Raw genomic sequence first — 20,719 nt, 5'->3', positions numbered from 1 at the left:
TTACGACTATACTACGATTACTTTAATTGCGCCGGAAAATGGCTTTCCTGTACGAATTTTCCTACAACACACATCAGAACGGCAATGCTCCAGTTTCCTCAGCAGCTTACTCAGTGGTCACGTGAATAGGGTGCTGGAGAAAGCTCATAAATTATTGTCCGCGAGGGAGTGGATGTGGCGCGATATTACGTACCTCGCTATAACTTGTCAGAAACCAAGCCAAAGTCAGAACCTGTTTTCCAAGCCATTTCCCAGGACGATTCGCGCGAATTGAGCATGGTCACGCCCATAGCGCCCATAATCAGCACCCCTAACCCTTGTATTTGACAACTGCAGGCTGTGCCTTTAGGTATAAGAAAAATCTTTGCTACCCAAAGCGGTTTGTGTTTGTTCTTATTTTCTTTTTCTTAGGAGTGAGGTTCTCAGAAGTGAGACCGTCTGATTGCTTTGATAAAAAAAAATGTTATGTTGTAGTCCTATGTTGTAGTCCTTCACTGCGTCAAGTTTGTTATTTTGACCTAGCCTGATATATATATACATATATATATATATATATATATATATATATATATATAATATATATATATATATATATATATATATATATATTTCCATTTCAACATTTCCAAGAGCATGGAAAGTTTCGAGAAACCGTATGACCTACGGGCGGGTTACATCTGCATCGGGCTGAAATGCGTCTTGGTTCACACCTGCTCGCGTGGATTTCGCGCAGTCGTCAGTGCGTTAAAAGAATTTCTCTATAACGAAACTACATTTTGCCTGTTCCCCAAACTTGCTGATGACGTATGTTAAAAAATAGAGGATTCCTCTGAGGTGATGTACCTCTCGTGGCACGTTGCCCCCTTCAAAAATATTAGTCCACTCTGTTGTACCCTGCATGATAACATCGCAACCGGCGTGTAAAGAGTGGTTTTACAGAGCTACACAATCATCTTAAATATTCAACCACACCCTCAGAAACACAGAAGGAAAACAGTGTAATGTGAAATGAACCCCGTTATGTGTAACATTTTTGTTTCATGGATTCAAAGTTCTTATAACCACAAACCATTATCAGGAGGCAACCTGGAGAAAAGTATGCGGTGTTAACGTCCTATCGAAACTTGAAGTTTCAGTTTATTAAATTCTAACTAGCGAAGGTCGTGAGTTTTGTATCAACGATCTATGTTGAAAAGACAAGACAAAGAGAAAAGAGAGGAAAAATAAAATTAGGTAGACACATAGTGTGTTCTCACAGCTACTGTTGGAGAAAAGCCGTGAATCATTGAATGAATGTTCCCCTAAATATTAATCCTTAGAGGGAGAGATCTCCAATACTTAGTTTTGATTTCTCTAAGAAGACCGGAGAGGAATATGTTATGAGGGCAGGTGACACTTTTTCACTGAAAAATTTTCCTCCCCATTGTAATTAAGGAAGTGATTTGCCTCTGCGAAAGACTTTTCAATAGTTCTTTTGGACTTCAACTTAATTGCTTGCTTGGGAGAAGCAGCAAAACACGCCACATCGACATCACGATTTTCAGGTGGTTCGTTTTTTAAACGTCTTTTCCTCGAAGGCTGGATTTACGATAGACACGTGCAGCAGATACGCAGCCGAGCAGAACATGGGCGCCAAACTAGTTGCTACACGTCATTGGTATGCAAATCAAGTTTTTCTTTCAAAAATCACCCCACAAAACTATTGATCTTGACCACTGAACGCCATAGCCACTTTTGTTTAGGTCGTATGAATTAATATTGACAAATGTGGTCACCTTGTTCTTCAAAGTCACTTTGTTTTAGCTAAGTTTTTCTTTTTTGTGCGATCATATGTTATCATATCTTATCCTTTATGATGGGGCGGGTGTGGCGCAGTCGGTTAGAGGTCCGTTGTAGCCACACAATCGAGGGTTCGAAATCGCCCTACTGCAAACCAAGCCTTTCATCCCTCTGGGGTCGCTAAATTGGTACCAGACTTGTCTGGGAGGATAAAAACACTGTCTTGACACATCGGCTAGCCACCGAAAGTCATTGTATAGGCCAACACGCGTTCCAAAATCTCAACGATTACGAATTCCACTAAAACGCGTTGGCGCATCCCAAGTGGATTGATGCGATAGTGACTTTATCCTTTATCCTTTATCGTATGTTCGACACAACGCAGCAATATTCAGGCGTTTTTTTTACAATTAAACAGTAGAGCGTTTTGTAACGAACGATTCAGAAAAAAAGTAGCAAGCAAAGAAATAAACATCATCCTTTTTCACTTATAACTCAGTAAAGGAGATTGTAGTTTTTACAAAGACGCTTTTCTTTCATATGGTTCCACAAGATGTATAGACTGTATATCAAACTGTATATTAGTGTATTCAGGCAGCGTGGAGACAAAATAGAGCGTCTTTGTGGAGTAATTAGCGAGCTAAACGACCAAGAAGAAGAGCAGATTTTGCGACCTGGATTGAACGACTTTTCCGTTATGTACAGCATGAGGTGTGTCTTACTGTTCACCACAGTGTATCACTTTTACTCTCATGTTCTTAAGGAAAAGGTGTGCTCAGTTATGGTTAGGTCCAGGGGCGTATATCAACCACGATTGCCGTCCTAGTTGCCGTTTCGTACCAAATGGACATACTGCCTGCATTCAAGTTATTTTTTGCTAGCACTTACGCATTCTTGTGGAAATTTAAGTTGGGGACATCGCTAAATTAAAATTGCAGGTTTCACGTGATCTGAAGCCTGGTGAAGAAATCACATGCTTTTATGGTGAGGACTTTTTCGGAGAAGGTAATGAAAACTGTGAATGCGTCACATGTGAGCGGTAAGTTTTATAAACGTATATAGCTGGAACAAACTTCTTTAACTTTTTGTTTCTTTCAAGACTGCGGTGGAATCGCTAGTTTCAGGTCGATTCTCTATTTCTTTGTTATTTGTTTGAAAATGTAGTATTTGTCTGTCTGGGAAGCATATTCGAGTAATCTGTGATATTACTCTTCTACTCAACAGTTGCTGTAGGGTTGCAGATGATACGAACAGCTATAATGAGGATGACGGGTGGTGTACACCACGAGAAAGCACAAGAAGAAAAAGAAAGTGATATTTGCATCATGCATGGACCCGAAAAGAATGCAGGTTTCTCCAGCATGTATGTATTCTTCTAGTGGTCCATCCTCATTACTGTACAAGTTTGGACTGTTGATAAAGGCTGAATAGGTTAACCTTCGGCGATCAGCGCACGTGCATATCCACTTGGAAGTTGATTTACACATTCATTCGTACATTCGGAATAGATTATTCTGAATTAGACGGTCGATCGAAGTGCTCACTAGAATGGTAGAGGATAGAGAAATTCTGCGGCTTAAAGGCATCACCCCACGAATCTGGGATGGTACGGGTTTCAGGCGGGTAATGCCTATGCGGGGTCGTAGATTGTGGGGAAGAGGGTGATTCCGTTCTTATCCCCCTGTATCAGGGTAAACGGACGACCCGGAACGCTGTTTTTTTTTACGCAGGCAGGGGCGGGGCGCAATGATATATTAATGTATATATCCCACTAAAATTAAACGCAAATCTTTTTCCTTTTCTTCGGAAGTGCTTCATTCTTTTTCTCGTACAATAGTGCACTTATAGGATTATCAAGTTTCAATAATACGTGTTGATACTTGATAATCCTCTAATTTGTATTTCTACAACGTGTGTTATTTTCTCGTGTTGCACGATAAGCATCCTTCGAAGTCATATTCCTAGGAAAATTCCTTTTAGCCGGTTAAATAAAGAAAAAGAAATAACTTTCTTGCTGCAGAAGCGAGTTCTCAAAGAATTGAGTCTGTAGAAACTGAATTTTTGCCTTACTTTATTTTGTTTGATTGTGCACATTTTTCCCAACCTTCCTCATTAGAGGGACCCTAGCTTATTAGGCGCAGGACTACATGGTGCGTCCCATCCGGCGGCCACATGTTCATTTCCAGAATACGCGACGTCCTCCAACGAAACCCATGAGACAATAGGCGACCTGATCAGGTGCGTGTAAAGAGGGTCCCGGCGGAATTCCGAGCAATGCCCCTGTCATGCCTCGTCATAGCAATTAGCGATGGTGCGTATCCTAAGGAGATTCACTTTTGTTGACACCTAAAAAACTGATATTAATAATACTCTGCTTACCTACCGCTAATCATACGCTGCATCACCTGCTAGGATATAATCCACTATCTACTGAATTGTTTTGGAGAATCAGACGCATCCACTGCACTTTTGTGATGTGAAGTGAATTTGTAATCGTACCAGAAACAAGAGAAATCCTAATGTGAAAAATGAGATAAGGATGTATTTAATAGCTTCAAATTACGCATATAAAAATTTTCGTTAAAACGGAACATTCTAGCTTTCAAAACTAATGGTAATGAGAATTATCGTTATCCTGCAAAAATCGGAATTGTGGAAAGCTTTTCCATCCCAGAAAAGCAGGGCGGCGTTCAAATAAATCGCCCATATATTCGTATAGAGGGACAAAGGATACTTTCTCACGCAAAATTCCTTCTTTTCGGGCCGTCTGGTTCTCTCAAAATTTAGGTGGGAAAAATCCAAGAAAAAGTCGAAGAATTTTTAACTTTCTCCCATCTAGACTCCAAAGAAGCTAGCTTTCAAAAAACAGCGGAAAGACTATTTTGTGCAAATTTTCCTCTATGAATGGCAACCGAAAGTATTTCTCTAGGTCTTCATTTCATTAATTTATACGCGATCTTCAGCCCTAACAATGTGCACAGAATATGGGCTTTTTTGGTAATTAAATTACATTAAAACCAGGTAGAACTGCTGAAAACTACGTATAATTAAATTCTTCATCTTTTAGAAGCGGTTTAAAGATCCTAACTCTTTTGCAAAGATTTGACTCAGCGGGATGTCGAACTTGGGTGGTCGCATTGTCATATTTTTAAAACCAAATGTAGATGCTCTTATGTTACTGAAGTACGCCTGGAACTTGACATAATATTTTGTAATGTATGTAATTTTTTAATTTTATTTAATGAAAGATGTAGCGGTTAGAAGTTCCGCTGGGTGTGATGTAGCGGTTAGAAGTTCCGTTTCCTGCACGATCGATCGGAGCTTCGAATCCGCCCTAGTGCTCACCAAGCCTTTCATCCCTTCGGGGTCGATAAATTGGTACCAGACTTGTATGGGAGGATAAAAGCACTGTCTTGACACATCGGCTAGCCACTGCAAGTCATTGTATAGGCCAGTTACACGTTCGTGAACCTCAAACGATTCTGAATTCAAGTGAACGAGGTGGCGCATCCCAAGCGGATTGATTAGCGCCAGAAACTTTATCCTTTATCCTTTAATGAAATATTTAGTAATGTATGCAATTATTTAATACTGCGTAGTATTTTATTCCGGTTTGTTTCGTACTATAGTCCATTTACTAGTGCCCATTGCACAAACCCTTATCACCTCCTTCCTTTACGACCTCCCAGTGGGAAAATCCTATCACATACTGATTACAGTGCATGCCTACGAAGCATCATTCTTCACGCCACTCAGGTGTCAACATTACCTAGCTAGCTATGCAAAAATAAATGCGAAAAATAAAAGCGAAATATTAAAGAAATGTAGTGTAATGTCGGTTGATGGTAGATTTTCTAAACAATCTCTTATGTTTCCGTAGATAATTAGGTGGTGTCCATTTCAATTGAAAGCAGAAAAATAAACACTCATTCACATTGCTAAACGTCGTTTAACCTCTCTGTACCTCCTCAATAAATCTACACCATATGCAGTTTCAATCCGTTTCTGTCATCATGCACCTTTGTTTCTTGCTTCGACTTGCATTCCAACTGCTACGCCGCCCGAAAAGACCGTGCAGGGCGATGGGTGGACTAGTGCAGGGCGATGGGTGGACTAGTGCAGGGCGATGGGTGGACTATTAAAAAGCGAAGCGGCTCTAGCAATAACTACGATGTCAAAGAGGACAATTAGCGACGCTTATTAACCTCGTGTGGATATGCGGCGGCACAATGTACGTTTACCTCTTGCCCCGTCTCCCTGGGAAATGAACATGATGAGCGACCTCCAAGCTGAACTCAAGAGGAAACCAGCGGCTAGGGAGTATACAGGACATCAAGGGTGTAGTGAAGTACATCCGGCTTCGTGCTTGCCTATTCTACTCCACCGCTGTTCCTGCTTGGAACTAAGAAATAAACCTGGGGTAAAATGTTGGGGTAAAATGCAGCATCACAGATCTTCTAGTCAGAAGGGTGTTATCTAACAGTATCCTGTTTTGCAGAATTGAAAGTTCTGTTTTACTTCAATGACTGAAAATCACATACACTGCCGCATATGGCAAGGAAAGTAGAATTAGATCCGCTGTACACTTGATGTGTTTCAGTGGCAACTACGCGATGAAATGCAGTGTAAAATCAACCACTACAAATTTAAATCTTAGAAGAGCTCTGGCAGCAAAACAAACGATGGGACCAGTAGAAAAAGACTTTTCTAGAATTTCAACTGTGACCCCAATAAACCTCGGCATGATGATAATTTTCAGATTTTTAATTTTTTTCAGGATATTCTTAATTTGAGCTGAACGCGAGGTTGTTACGATCCTTCATTATTGGCTAATGTTTCGGCTAAATCGCCTTCTTCAGCGCATGAAAGGATGAAAGAAAATGTGACTATCCGATCAAACGCCCTGTCCGCCTAAGAAAGAAAATCCTAAGCCTATTGTGGGATCTCATAGGATCTCTCTCTACAAGTGGATGTGTAAGGCTTTACTTTAGTGTCGGAGTCGGAGAAGACGGCCTAGATGAGCTTCGCTGCACCTCCCCGATAAAGCTAGACCCCATGTTGCTAAGGAGACCCATGAAAAACTGTAGAAGCTAGGTTGGGGCACGGTGCCCAACCCTCCTCTTCTCTCCACCGTCAGTCTACCACTTATTCTGGCCCCTCAAGACTCCTAGCTAAGAAAATCTTCATTAAGTTTGAAGAAGTCGAATGGGTGGCCAGCGACTTCTTCGACTCCCAGTCTTTTCAGTTCTGGGAGAAAGGGATAGCAGAAAAAATGACAAATAGTGACAAGATTTTCTGTCCAGCCTAATATATTATTTTTGAGCAGAAATGGCATTGTGATGCCCTTACCGTGCAAAGTGGTTGTTCTCGATTACTCTAGAAAGTACCTAAAAGTACTTTCATCAGCGTTAGATTCAATTGATGTAATGTCCATCCTTCTACTTCAAAACATCTTTGTGTGTTTTTTCTACAGAACAGACACATTGTGAGGTCATTGAATGAGTAGGTACAGTAGCCTTATCATTAACATCGATCACATAGTTGGACCAAGCACTGTAGTAGCTGCATGTAGACCAGAGGGAGTTTGCAAACCGGAGGGTGTTTGAGATGAAGAGATCCTGGTATGTATCAAGTACCACCAAGATATGAGGTACCTTCCATGCTCCTCTTATCTTTGACTTTGCAGTGCTTATCTCTCCATTTCGTAACAATTAGCGGTTGATTTCGCTGATGTTGACGGTTGCGAAGCCACCTGCAATTATTCGTTGTTTGCACGGCAGTGTTAAGTTCATTGCTTGCACGGCAGTGTTGAGTTACTTGCTTGCACAGCAGTGTTAAGTTCCTGAGTAGTACCAACTTTGAGAAATAGCAGATGAGTTCCAAATTCTTCAATACACTCTCATATGCTGAACATAACACAGGTCTCTGATGCTGTTCGTGGAAGGCTAAGTTTTTCGGCTAAAGCCTCTTCCATCACTGTTTTTTTGGGCTCGGAATTCTAAAAAGAACAGTTTTCTCAATGCGGTGAGATCTGTGGTTCCATGCATTCCTTTCCACAGTCATAAACACTAGTTTTTTTGTCTATTCTATAGTTCTGAATATCAAAATTTTTTTTTTCAATGCTTTGATTGGGATACGAGCGGCTGATTTACGCCTAGGTGTTGGCTTACATCATGGCTTGAATTAACCTGCCTATAAGTGGGTTGTGTGCTCCTCATGGACCTCCTGTTGTTCAAATCCTTTTGGACGTTTCCATTTCTTGTCCACCATTGTTACGATTTTGTTGCGCCATCAAAAATACTGCCGAGTTTTGTGGAATACAGTCATGCGTATGGTGTGCGTTTCATGAAAGCACTTTCAGCAGACTATTCTTTTTCAGTACTTCTCGGTGCTTTTGACGGTCTGTCCTAGATCGTCATATAAAGACGGGTGGTTTGATCGCATTCCTGTACTTGATTTTGATGCCAATAGACTACGTTAGGATTATTTTGATCCAAGTGTGCGGTTCCGAGTCACAATTCTACGTAAGCTCTCACTGTAATTTCTCTTTCTAAGGTGCTCAAAAAAGCTTTCACTTTCATGCCACTTTTTTTCTTGCTTTTCCATCCAGTCGTAGCTTCTGCATAGTGATTTTATTTCATTTCGCTTCTTTCCGCGACTTTTTAGGATTTTCCTTGAGGAGCAGTTTTTTTTCGATGCATGATAACTCATTATTTTCACGTATAAGAGACTCGAATATTCCCAAGAATTCTGGAAACTCTTGGTTTCCATAGAATTTCAGTAAAGTTATTATTAGAAAGTTTTGGTACGTCATTATTATTTGACGATTATTATTTGTTGCTTTGTCCGTTGTGTCTGTAGAAATATAGGAGACTCATCATATCTTTGACTCTTTAATTGTTCTGTCTATATCAGTGAAGACAGTTGAGCCGCTGTTGATCTTACGGTGATAGGCAGTTGTTATGTTTGCGATTTAGGGCTAGCTGAATTCCTAGTTATGATAAATCCAGTCTCAAGTGCTGCTGTGGTATAGCCGATGCACCAAAGATTTCTTCAAAGGATTCAGTTTGTGAGAGCACATTTTATTTAACCGTGTACAGTTAGCTTTCTTCTGAATGAACTTTGCGATTTTACTACATTCCGATTACAACAAACGCCAATCTTGCGCGACTACTGAAAGAGGACAGAAATTGAATACCAACAAACCAAGACTTTAGAGTCGCTCTAGATACACAGTCGATAGAACTAATGGGAAACTAAGACTATGTAATACCACTCATGCCCTATTATACAAGAAAATAAGAGAAAGCTATAAAAAAGGCAGGTGAAAAGAAGTCCCTGGAACTCTTCACGTACTGTAGAGAGGGCTCAGTGTAAGGTGCGCGTCAGGGGAAACCTATAGGGTTTGTCACAATATATCCTTGGGAGTTGCGTGCGTCGATAATTGGTGGTCAGCGGCAGCAGATCTTTCCGCTGCGCTTGTCGGATGCCTCGCCCGGCTCGGTACAGCAGCTTCGCTTGGATTGACCATCGCTTCAATTTGAGTCGATGGCGAACAGGAGCATGGAGTAAGGTTTGAAACTCAAGAATTAACATTCTTTTATTGGAATTTGGAATTAGACAAATTAGAGCTCGGTTTTACTCGCATTTTAAAAATATTCTTATTCTTCTTATTTTTTAATTTTTTTTCATTTTCATTCTTTTTAAAAATATTTTATATTCGACTAGTTTCAAGGGCCACATATTGTTCACGCACTATGCAAACTTCTTCTGAAACGTTTACTTCACATTGTTTCAATTTACGATAGATTGTTTTGGTGCTATTTTATTGATTGCTGATCGATGCCGCTTTCAGGCATATCTTATGGGTAGGATGCTGTACGATTGCCGCTCTAGGTTTGCCCTCGATCATGATGTGAAAGTCATTTTTTAAGTTTTAAGTTTGCGAATGCGAAAGTCATTTTTTTAAGTTTAAGTTTTTCTTTCTCGTTTCCTCTCTCGTCTCTTTTCGAGAGACGCCAGTACGCCAGTCTCGTTACGAATGCCATTGCCATTTGCGTCTTATATCACCCAAGTGCAATTGTTGAGTCGGAGTCTAACATCATAATCAACTCGAATGTGCCCTCTGAACAGGCAAATACCACAACAGGTTAACCAATTCTGAAACAGAACCCTGTTCGACTTGGAAATAGGTTCGACCGGGAAATATTGTAAATAAATGAGTTGTTATCTAACGGATGTCCTTACCCATACAAAATTTAGATGGAATTTTGGTTGTACGATGTAACCGGCGAGCTGCGTGCATTGTGGAAACAATTTTGTATATGAAAGCAACAAAGTTGAACTGTCCATTAGCAGTTTTCATCTCGTCTCGTTACAACTAATAAACCGGGAATTAATCTCTTATAATTTGCATGTCATGACTAAAAAGTGTGTAGGTGCATAAAATGGAAATGTCTTTCATGTACGTTGTGTCGGACTCTGTGCAGCAAGCACAACTACAGGTTCTGCAGGTGTGCTTGGTGCACAGATTTTGCAGAACCTACAGCTGTGCTTTGCATAATCAGATACTCGAGTAATAGATATTTGTTTTCGGAAAAAATTGCAGTAATTTTCTTCTGGCTAGTTTGGTCGGGCTTTTTTCTGCTAGGCAACCAAGTGACTGGTGTCGTTCGAAAGAAGCTGTTGCAAAGCTCTTGCGAAGCTCTCTGCACTCCTATATAAGTATTCAAGCTTAATTCAACATGCGTTTAAAGTTATGATAATATATTAGCTCGTGATAGTTTTTTTCTTTTGCAGTCGAGGAAAGGGCGTATTCGCTAGTCGAGAGGAAAACAGCGACAACGCTTCAAGGACTAGCGTAGACTTGGATGATGCGCATTCAACACAGCAGAAGTATGGCTTGCGCGAAACAGATTCGCGTCTTTGTCGATCTACTGCTGCTAGGTAGAAGATTGTTTCCCCAATTCTGAGCCCTTTTTGTAGAGCTCTGTTTATATCGAATGTAACCATATCTCTGTCCAGATCTATCGGCGTATTAGTGCAGACAGACATACTTGTCTAGTACGGTAGGTTTCTAATTTGCTGACGTTTTTCGTGCAATAAAATTTGATCGCGAAATACAGTAAAAGGGTTACATGAGTAACTGGTCTCTCTCAAGCCGTTTTCATTGTTTTACTGCTTCGGGATGCCCCGCATGATAAAAGATAAGGGAGCATAATGCGGGGCCAGTAGTTCCTTATCTTTCACCGCATGGCGGCATAAAACTTAAAAGAGCATTATGAACTTGTCTTCTTTCCAAACACCTTTTCTGCGATTAAAGGCAGCATACCACGAATCTGAATGGTGGTGAGGGAATGCACAGAAAAAGCTAGAGGTGGGGTTATAGAGTGCGGGATCCGGGGTGGGTCCGCTCATTTCTACCTGGTCGTGAAAAAAAAAAACGTGGGAGATGCCGCTTTTTACGACGATGTCAGTTGCAATGCGCCACCCTTATGCAGTGCAGTCGTGAAAAGCGGCAGCATCCACGGTCAACGAACTGTGATGTCTTCTCACCTCTCTCCTTAAGTGCAGCTAAAGAATAGGCTGCTGAAGGGACCGGTACGTACACATATAGGTGCATTCTAACGCACATCTTAGGAAATTAAGCGCCTTCCCACGCGGTTTTTTTTACGATTGGAGAGAAATGAGCAGGACCGTCCCGGATCCCGCAATCCACAACCCATCTCTAGCTTTTCTCGAGGATTCCCTGACCACATCAGATTCGTGGTCTGCTGCCTACCTACGCCTACTGCCTACTAGATACTGCACCCGTCAGTAGAATCTTGTACATCCCGGCGTTTATATTTATGCCTAGGGAGCTGTGGTTCTCGATTAGCGATTTTGAATATTGAAAGAGATCTCATGTGTAGCTAGTAATAAATGGTCACTCTTCACCACACCACTAGATTATCTGATCCGGTGGTATGAAGTGTGATACATTTCTCCTTCAGAATCACCTTACCGCATTTATGAGGTCTTCTTGAAAACTAGTTCGATTTTTTACTATTATGTGGTTTGATTCTGATTCTCAGAGAGTCTTACTAGATAGCGGCATCATTCCTGTTGAGCTCACTTCGAGGTCAACAGCGATTTATTCTTTTCATTTCCACACTTTTTTATCGGCACAAGCAGCTTTTTATTAAACGCTATAGGAGTCGTAAGTAACCGTACTTGCCAGGTGGATACTGTGGCTCTTTTTCTTGGTTCATATGATGTTTGTGAACCTGTGAATATGTTTTAGGAAAACTAGTAGTTTGTGTTGTGAATTTTTCGCTGAGCGAGTAGTCTAGCTCTTTTGCGATTTGGACTTATTTTGTTTTTGCTATGAATGATCTCTTGTCAGACGTTTTCTTAGCTAATTTCCAATATTCATAACAGCGAGTTTTTCGCAGCACATTGCTTTCTCTTCTTGCTCATTACAAATGAACGGTTTTTTTTTTGCAGTGATTTGCAGTTTCATGAGGCATTTCTTTCTCTAAATAACTTATAACAGATGTTGCTGGCTCCGTCTCTTATAGAATTGTTCGGAGAACTCGGTAGGTGTAGCCAGTAGTAGCTTATGATATTTATTGCTATTAAGGATACAAATGAAACGAATTAGGCGAAAGAAGGTGGGGGAACCTTTGGGTTGAAGGCAGACATGAGTCTGCTATGGCAAACTGGCGCCAAAGTCATATAGTGGTTCGTCTTGAGGCTGCGCTACACAGACCCGCTGTTTTCAAATCCAAGCAAATATCAGTGCATTTCATTAGACATTTCATGAAGAGCTACGGAATTCGCATTTACAGAAAATAAGGGGATCAGCATTTGTTTTGAGGGAAGATAGCAGTTGCTGGGTTCTCATCGTCAGCGTATACTTCTGCCACCGGATGAAAAGAGGATGCTACTACTGGTGTGCTTAGATCTCTAAATTGTTATAAATGCACATGCAAGTGCATATTCTAATAAGATTACTTTATTTAAAAAAACTGATAACAACTACCTTGAAATCAAAGGCGTTATTGTTCCACGTCGGCATGTTGAGGGAGGCGGTCGTTAGGTACCCGCAGCCGATCAAGCCGAATAAGTGCCTGCACAAGAGGCTGTCGGTAGACCAGAGCTTGCATATCTTAGTCTATCTATGATCACTTAGTCACGAAAATCCATCACCACGTCACCTGAGGTCGTGTGCCGTATTTATATTCCAATTAAGTGATAGAGATGACGTTCGAAGAACGAAAAGGTAGCAACGTAGCAAGTGCAAAAAGACGTGGAGAATGAAAATGCTAAAAATGAAGAAAGAACGTAGAAGATTTGTATAAGAAAAAAACATCAGAAAACATAAATGAAGTTGAAAATTCCGTTCCAAAATAAAACTTGAAAGGTGTAGAAACAAGAAACTGGTTTTTGAAATATGTAGATTTGTGCCTGAAAAAACTATAGATGTATATTTGTATTTACACAGACTATTTAATTCATGTAAGATGCTGCAGTAGTGTGTAAAAGTTTCGATTTGTTTGTTTTGCGTAAATAAAGCACCATTATTTTCTGCTTCTGGGATTTCGTGTGCAATCGTTCGATATGTCTATACGTAAGTGATCGATATTCCGTACAGAAGCATTACCAGAGATAACGTGCTCCTGCGAAACATGTTTCGCACCTCATTAGACGATGAGGGCCGAAAATGGACGATGTGATGGTCGGGGCGTGAGGCGAACGCAGCGCAATGCTCTGCTGACGCTATTAACTGCTGCGCAGAGCGATTAACGATAACCGTTGCCAGTTGTTTGCCCTAAGGATAGGTTGTCGCGGAGGCTGCGGGTACCTAACGATACGCACCCCATGTTGAGAGGTTCTCAGAGATTCGAGTATTCCTTGTCATGCCATGCTTCATAAGAATAGGTGGTGATGAAACGTGCCCGAAGGATAAAAGGATAAAGTATCTGGCGTTAATCAAGGCTACTGTAGCGATCGCGACATTGTCAGGAGACGCGCCGTGCAATTAACGGCGGCACATCATACGGGTACCTCTTGACCGTTCCCGCAATATTTCTCCCAATAGCAATGTTCCTCTCAAGCCTCCAAAATTTTGAAACATTCGAAGTTTGAGTTTCCTCCAGAATGATGTACTAACATGGAATGACGTGAATATCACTATCGTAATAATAAAAGTAACGTTCCATGTCAGATCGCGTAAACCATTGGCTACAATGTATTGTATTTAAGCAGCTGTTCGCACCCCGCTTGTGTTTCTTCTTTTTGAAGAAAGGATGTTAGCAGCATCAGGGAGACGTGCTGAGAAATAGATATGCGAAGGAATCATAGAAACCGGTTCTACCGCGTTGGGGCTCCCGCGCACCAATACGACGCAGTGGAAATGGTCTCTCCCCAGTACATAGCTTTCCGGCACCGGCGCACCATTTGGACCCCGCGGGACCCGTCCCACCCCATTCTACAGCTATCTGGTCTGTGGCACGAATTCGACGCCAAAGCACCCGTCTCATCCAATTTTACCGCGTTGGGGCTCCAGCGCACCAAACCGACACCATTTTATCCATCTCCCTCTCTTTTTGGAATTTCAGAACTGAGACATACACATACACAGACGGACACGTGGCAGAATAACCCCGTTATTATATAGCATGATAGTTTCCCAATTTGGAAGTATACATTCACATAAAAGTTTATTTACAATCACTAACATATGACAGAAACAAACTTGCTTTATCAAGACCAACATGTATTTTCGTGAAATACAGACAAACACACACACACGGACTAAGCGCGTTATTATATAGCATGTGTTCAGGAACTCAATTTAACAGGGCCAAAAGAAAAATGCGGTTTCTCACACGTACAATAATCTAAGCAGTTTCAAAATAGTAAAAAAAAATTAAGTGGTGGCTTTCTGATATTGAACAGAAAGCAAGCACATGGAACGTAGTAGACATTAGTGATAGGAAAAATTAGCAAACGAATAAACGAACTCTTTGCAGAGCGTCAAAAAAGATAAAAGCGTTGTAATGGAAGAATCGTGAGCGCTGACCAATACTAAGCATGCCGTTCGCTTCCTCATTTATCCATAGTTCATCTTATGGATGCGATCATTTCTAGACCTTTCTGTTCAAGTAATGCTAAGATCGAACGTTTGGAAAACTTTCGCATTCGATTCTTCTTCTCTTGCCATGTTTAAATGTTTAATGGTTAGGAAGTGCAGGATTAAATATTTCAATCTATTTTTCCACATTTTCCTGTTTCCCTTGTGTTTCCACAGTAGTGCCGACCCAGTTGCTGTTCTGGAAGTGTCATATAATGCCTAAATAGGAAGCCTACTGATTGGTCGAACACTTCCACATTGTACACTCATTCATTTTTTCTTTTAAAAAAAACTGAGGTTGTGTGGACCTCAGTTAATAACTTTAAAAATGTTCAGTTAACGATAGTTAATTAGTAAAATTTAAAAGAAAACTTCAAACCTGTATAATCGAAGGACTAATCACTTACACTGTTTCGCAAATTCGGAAGCAAACATTCAAGTACAGTATACATAAAAGTTCTTAAGATCCTGTGACTATTTATAGTTATCAGACTATGGGGTCTTGAATAACGTCAAAGATTCCATAGACACCAATAACTTTCAAGTTTCCCTATTTTTCTTTTTTCTTTTTTTTATTTGAAATTTCACCGTTTTCTGAAAAGTTGGGAAAAAATTCGTTTTCTGAGATATTGTCTGATGATGCAGTCGGACATTCGGCGCAAAAAAAGAAATTGTGTGGTCCCATGCGGCAAATACGAAAAAAAACCGCTTGGTCGTCAGTGTGTTAAAAGCATCACCCCACGAATCTGAGGTGGTACGGATTTCATGTGGAGTATTCGTATACGGCATAGTAGATTATGGAGAGGAGGGGGATTCCGTCCATTTCTTCCTAATTGCCATAAAAAACGGCGTGGAAGATGTGGCGCGCTAAAATCGAACTCGTAGAAAATAGCGCGCCGGAAGGCTCGAAGCCGTATCTTGCAGGTCGTTTTTTACGGCAGTTGGGAAGAAATGGACGGAACCCCCCTCTCCATAATTAAACCTGAAATCCGTACCGCTTCAGATTCGTGGGGTGATACCTTTAAGTGAGAGAATTTGTTCCTAGAAAAGTAGTAGCCGTTTGTTGTCATTCTAGTTCATATCTTCACAAATATTATCTAAAGATAACCCTCGACAACAGCTTTGATGGATTACTGCAGCCAGTTGGAGCATCATATACTGTTACTGTGTTGCATTAGTATTGTGCTGGTTTATAATTTCATGTCAATATTTTAAAGGCACCTGGTCACCAACAGAGTAAGGGTCATGGTACAGCAAAAGTCGAAAACGCGGCTAGCTTCTTTTCCACATTCTCGAGTATGGAAATCTTCAGAAATGAAACCTTTCAGAATCATATTCGTGCATCCTCGGAACAAAGAAGCAAATTGTCTCTATTATTCAAATTATTATGATGTAATTCACATCAATGAATTTTCCGTTGCTAAAATAAACTCTTAATTCGCAGTCGAATCTGGAAGTCCACATTAGCATGCGATATCGAAGCAACATGCGCTCAAATCAGAATAGTAAAATAACACAAAGATTTTTGTCGCCTTCTCTGGATCAAACACATCAATCACATGACGACAAAGTACAACACATAATTTACAGATTCAACCGTTTATCATTCGGCGTTACCGCATCTCCTAGCATATTGAATATGACAATTCTTTCACTTATACAAAAAATGCCCACTTTCACATGAAATAGCAAGAAACATTCATATTGACAATGTTTTGTGATAATGTGCCTGTGAAGTTTTTAGATGGAACTCTTTATTTGCCTGACGTTTCGGCTTTTTCGCCTTCTTCAGAGGCCTAAATAGAGGATGACTGGAGCAATGCTACGTTTATCCCGTCAAGTGCCACACTACCGTGGGTCAGTGTTTCGATAATCGTTCAGGGTAGTGAAAACAGAAACCTATCTACATTGAAATTAGTCTTACGTGTTGTTCCACCGGACGTGGCACGGCTGGTAGCACGCATTTGTCACTCAGTGTACCAGCGAATGAGTATTGCTGCGTGTAGATCACCAGCGACGATATGGATAATTTGATCTACACACAGAATATCAGGCGGTTATAGGTCACACAGCGGTACAAGTGGCAAGAACTCACTCGTTATCGACAAGCATTCATTCTTATCATTCATTGAATGGTTTCTTTTAAGAATCAAAAACGTCTCCAACCTCTTCCTTGCCGGTATTTCTGTTTCGTGAGCCAGTATAACGCATTTCACATCATAATCGTTTCCGTTGTGGGCCTCATGTCCGTACCTTCTTAGTGGTGTTATCAAACTTTTCGTCGTTTTCCTGCCATATGTTCATTAATCCTCACTCCAACATTCCTACCGGTCTCTCCAATGTAAGTTGCATTGCAAAACAAGCACTCAGCTTCATATATTACCCCCATTTGTGTGCAGTCGCCTGTTTGTCCGTAAGGACAAATAACACATCTTTCACAGATGCAGTATCTATCATATAGTCTGTTTCTAACAAGCTGGCTTTTGATGTTTGCATTTAGGATATTTACCAAGATCACGCCATCTTGTAATGTGCTTGGATAATGCTGCGCTGAATAACGGCACTGACACTGTCAGAGATGCAGGTTCTTCGGTAATGCGGACGTACTGTACAGCCATTAGCACATACAATTTTCAAGGCTAGTCCTCGTGATTCGTGTCGTTCTTGGTTGCCAGTGCATACTTCAATAGCGGTTTTGAACATATTACGAATTATTGCGCGTTTTACTGCAGTCGGATGTGCAGATTTGGCGCGCAATGTGATGTTCTTGCAACTTTCTTTGCGATACCACCTTGCTCTAATAATGCCGTTTGAAGTACTTATTTGTGTGTTGAGGTAAGGAAACGGATCTCCCTCACTAGAGGGATCACAGCCGGTTAGTCGCGAGGCTACGTGGCGCGTCCCCGGGTGGCGGATAGGGGGCTAATCGCGGACCAAAAACGACCTATGCTTGCCCAGAGACGCGGGTGGATTCAGGGGATGGACTCCCTGTTTCTGCTGAGCCAGGACTGACTCATGACATCCTTGTATCCCTCACGTCGGTCCGGCCAAAAGCCCGCAATCAAGTGACTTGGAGGTGCAAGGGAGGCGGTTTGGAGTCGCCTCCAACAAATAAGCTCCACATGTACACTCCGGGAGAACGGAAGTTCTCCCAAAAACTCATGGGACTGTAGGCTTGCAACCTTCCCATGGGTTTCAAAACTCTTTTGCATGTCACAGTAATAGAAAAGCGTCTCCTGATTCCGGAGGAAAGCCTGGTACGGCAGCGACAGGAAGGACGGGGTTGCAGGAGTGATATAGGCCACCGAAACGGAAAAGGACTAGGATGACGATCTGTACTTATAACGCACGTACGCTTGCATCGGAAGCGGCCATCGAAAATTTGATGATGCAAACCAAGAATATCAAGTACGAAGTCATCGGCCTGACCGAGACGAGACGACGTCAACCTCTCAACGCCGTATATGAAATTGGAGAAGAACTGTTCTTAGGAACATGCGACAGTAGAGGTGTTGGTGGAGTTGGCGTCCTTGTCAACACGAGAACGGCAAAGAACATCGACTCTTTCGAACAACTTACGACCCGAATCGGACGTCTGCGGATGAGAAGATGTGGTCCAACCAGCTTCGACTATCTTCGTCGCTTACGCTCCAACATCAAGCTACGAGGAAGAAGTCGAAGCTTTCTATAAGGACCTGAAGAAGTTCTACCGAGAAGATCATGCCTTCTACAAGGTCATAATTGGCGATTTCAACGCCAAAGTTGGCCCAAGAAGAACGCAGGAGGAACTTCATATCGGGGCCCACGGCCTACAATGGAACGACCAGGGGAGAGGCTCTCCGAGTTCATCATGACGGCTAAGACTATCCATGGCAACTCACACTTCCAGAAGCCCTCCTCTCTACGCTGAACGTGGAAGTCACCCGGTGGAGGGTACTGTAATGAAATAGACCACACCATCGTCAATAAAAGGTTCTGCCTGACGGACTTCGCTGTTGTACCAAAGTTCTATACGGGATCAGACCATCGCCTCCTCCGCGAAGAACGCTGAGAGTTCTAAAACCACCAAGAGGTGTCTGTCTCCGGAAACTCTAGAGCTCAAACGTCAGCGTGGAGCTGCACGAGCCAAAGACAACCAAGAACACACCTCCAACCCTGCAAAGCTTTACAGAGATGAGATAAAAAAGACCTCAAAGAGAGAAGAGCAGAAGCGTTGGCTGAAGCTGTGGAGGCGGAAAGGGCATTCACTACGCCCGTCGTAAATTCACCAATCGAAAGACGAGGATGGTGCTCTCGAGAATCCAAATGGAACAACTATAGCATCGAGAAGGGTAATGGAGAAAATCGTCTACTTCTAAACTGATCTCTTTGACAGCCATGTCTACTTGCCTCCTCACCATCTGAGGGAAGACGGACATGTCATTCCAGAGGTCATTGACCACATTTACACTGTTTCGAAACTCATTGAGCTTCATCGACTTAAAGAAGGCATTCAACTCAGTTGAGACGGAAGCGGTCGTGGAAGCCTTGGACAACCAAGGCGTCCCTACTCAGTGCATAAAGGTACTTCGAGAGTTGTACAGTAACTTCACGACCGGAATTTCGCCATTCTACAAGAATATCATCATTGACGTGAAGAGGGGAGTCCGACAGGGTGATACAATCTCACCTAAAATATTGACAGCCACCCTCGAGAACGCAATGCGAAAGTTGGAATGGGACGACATAGGAGTGAAGGTCGACGGTCGACAGCTACACCATTTGCGTTTTGCTGATGACATCGTACTGGTAACACCTAGCATCAGCCAAGCGGAACGAATGCTGACCGAATTCGACGAAACATGTGGATGCGTCGGTCTTCAGCTGAATCTACAAAAGACGATGTTCGTGCGGAACGGGTCTCGGAATGCACCAGCTACGTTTATCTGAGTCGGGAATTGAACATGATGAACGACCTGACCCCCGAGCTGGGCAGGGGGAGACGAGCGGCTTGGGGAGCGCATAAAAGCATCGAGGATGTAGTGAAGAAGACCAGGAACACCCGGCTCGTGCTCGCCTCTTCAACACCACCGTACTTCCTCCTTTGACCTATGTTTCGAAAACCTTGGCATTTCGCAAGCAGGAAGAAAACGCGGTGAGCGTCATTGAACGCGCAATTGAGAGAGTGATGCTAGGAGTATCCCGTTTCACGCAGGTGAGGGACGGGATTCGAAGTTCTCTCCTACGTCAGCGATCGAAGATTAGAGACGCCGCTGCGTTTGCCAAGGAAAGTAAAATAAGGTGGGCCGGACACGTGATGCGCTTTAATGACAACCGTTGGACCAGAGCCGTGAGCGACTGGGTTCCCCGCGATATTAAGCGCACTACAGGAAGACCGCCGACCCGATGGTCAGGTTTCTCCACGAAGTCCTTCAAAGAAAAGTGTGATGCTCTTCGTGTTCCACGCGAAAGGAAGAACCACTGGGTTACACTGGCAAATGGAAGAATTACTGGCGCCCGCTCGACCAGTTCGAAGATCAACGGGAGTCAAGGTGAGCAAGGTGAGATAAGGAAGCCATCCTTCTTTCGGGGTTTCTCGTGTGAGTCTTATATATTGCGATTGTTGGTTGAGTATTCGGAAACATTCGTCCATTTCGGACTGTGTTGATGTTATGATGCAAAAGTCGTCAATATATCTGCAATACATTATTGGTCTACGCGAAAGCACTTGTTCTTTGATTCTGCTCATAAAGCAGATCGCCAATACAGGTGCTAATTGTTAATCCATTGCTGGCCCTCTCAGTTGTACTAAATAATTCCCTGACCACCTGAAGATATTACAAT

At 42.1% G+C, this 20,719-nt stretch overlaps 4 protein-coding genes across 5 annotated transcripts; 3 read left to right on the top strand and 1 right to left on the bottom strand.

Annotated features, from left to right (window-relative positions):
• Positions 1 to 633: 633 nt before the first annotated feature.
• RB195_018552 (uncharacterized protein) lies at positions 634 to 10,729 on the top strand (the record flags this gene model as incomplete). 2 transcript variants are annotated; one of them, XM_064186032.1, is made up of 6 exons in its annotated part: positions 634 to 804; positions 1,545 to 1,657; positions 2,374 to 2,490; positions 2,543 to 2,645; positions 2,718 to 2,818; positions 10,579 to 10,729. In XM_064186032.1, the coding sequence occupies 6 exons, from the start codon at positions 634 to 636 to the stop codon at positions 10,727 to 10,729; spliced, it is 756 nt and encodes a 251-aa protein (XP_064041913.1). The 2 variants fall into 2 exon arrangements, with proteins under 2 accessions (XP_064041913.1, XP_064041914.1); XM_064186033.1 differs by lacking the exon at positions 634 to 804 and having other exon boundaries at positions 1,626 to 1,657.
• Positions 10,730 to 16,650: 5,921 nt separating this feature from the next.
• Positions 16,651 to 17,200, bottom strand: RB195_018551 (uncharacterized protein; the record flags this gene model as incomplete). The annotated part of the gene is made up of 3 exons (XM_064186031.1): positions 16,651 to 16,692; positions 16,821 to 16,931; positions 17,150 to 17,200. 3 exons carry the CDS (start codon positions 17,198 to 17,200, stop codon positions 16,651 to 16,653), a joined length of 204 nt encoding a protein of 67 aa, XP_064041912.1.
• A 1,021-nt stretch (positions 17,201 to 18,221) lies between these two features.
• On the top strand, positions 18,222 to 18,587 carry RB195_018550 (uncharacterized protein; the record flags this gene model as incomplete). The annotated part of the gene is made up of 1 exon (XM_013442728.2): positions 18,222 to 18,587. One exon carries the CDS (start codon positions 18,222 to 18,224, stop codon positions 18,585 to 18,587), a length of 366 nt encoding a protein of 121 aa, XP_013298182.2.
• Positions 18,588 to 19,312: 725 nt separating this feature from the next.
• Positions 19,313 to 19,825, top strand: RB195_018549 (uncharacterized protein; the record flags this gene model as incomplete). The annotated part of the gene is made up of 1 exon (XM_064186030.1): positions 19,313 to 19,825. One exon carries the CDS (start codon positions 19,313 to 19,315, stop codon positions 19,823 to 19,825), a length of 513 nt encoding a protein of 170 aa, XP_064041911.1.
• Between the last annotated feature and the right edge of the window lie 894 nt (positions 19,826 to 20,719).

This window comes from Necator americanus, chromosome II, assembly GCF_031761385.1.
Source record: "Necator americanus strain Aroian chromosome II, whole genome shotgun sequence".
NCBI lineage: Eukaryota > Metazoa > Nematoda > Chromadorea > Rhabditida > Ancylostomatidae > Necator > Necator americanus.
Note: the sequence above shows the minus strand (reverse complement) of the source record. Positions and strands in the feature narration are given on the sequence as shown.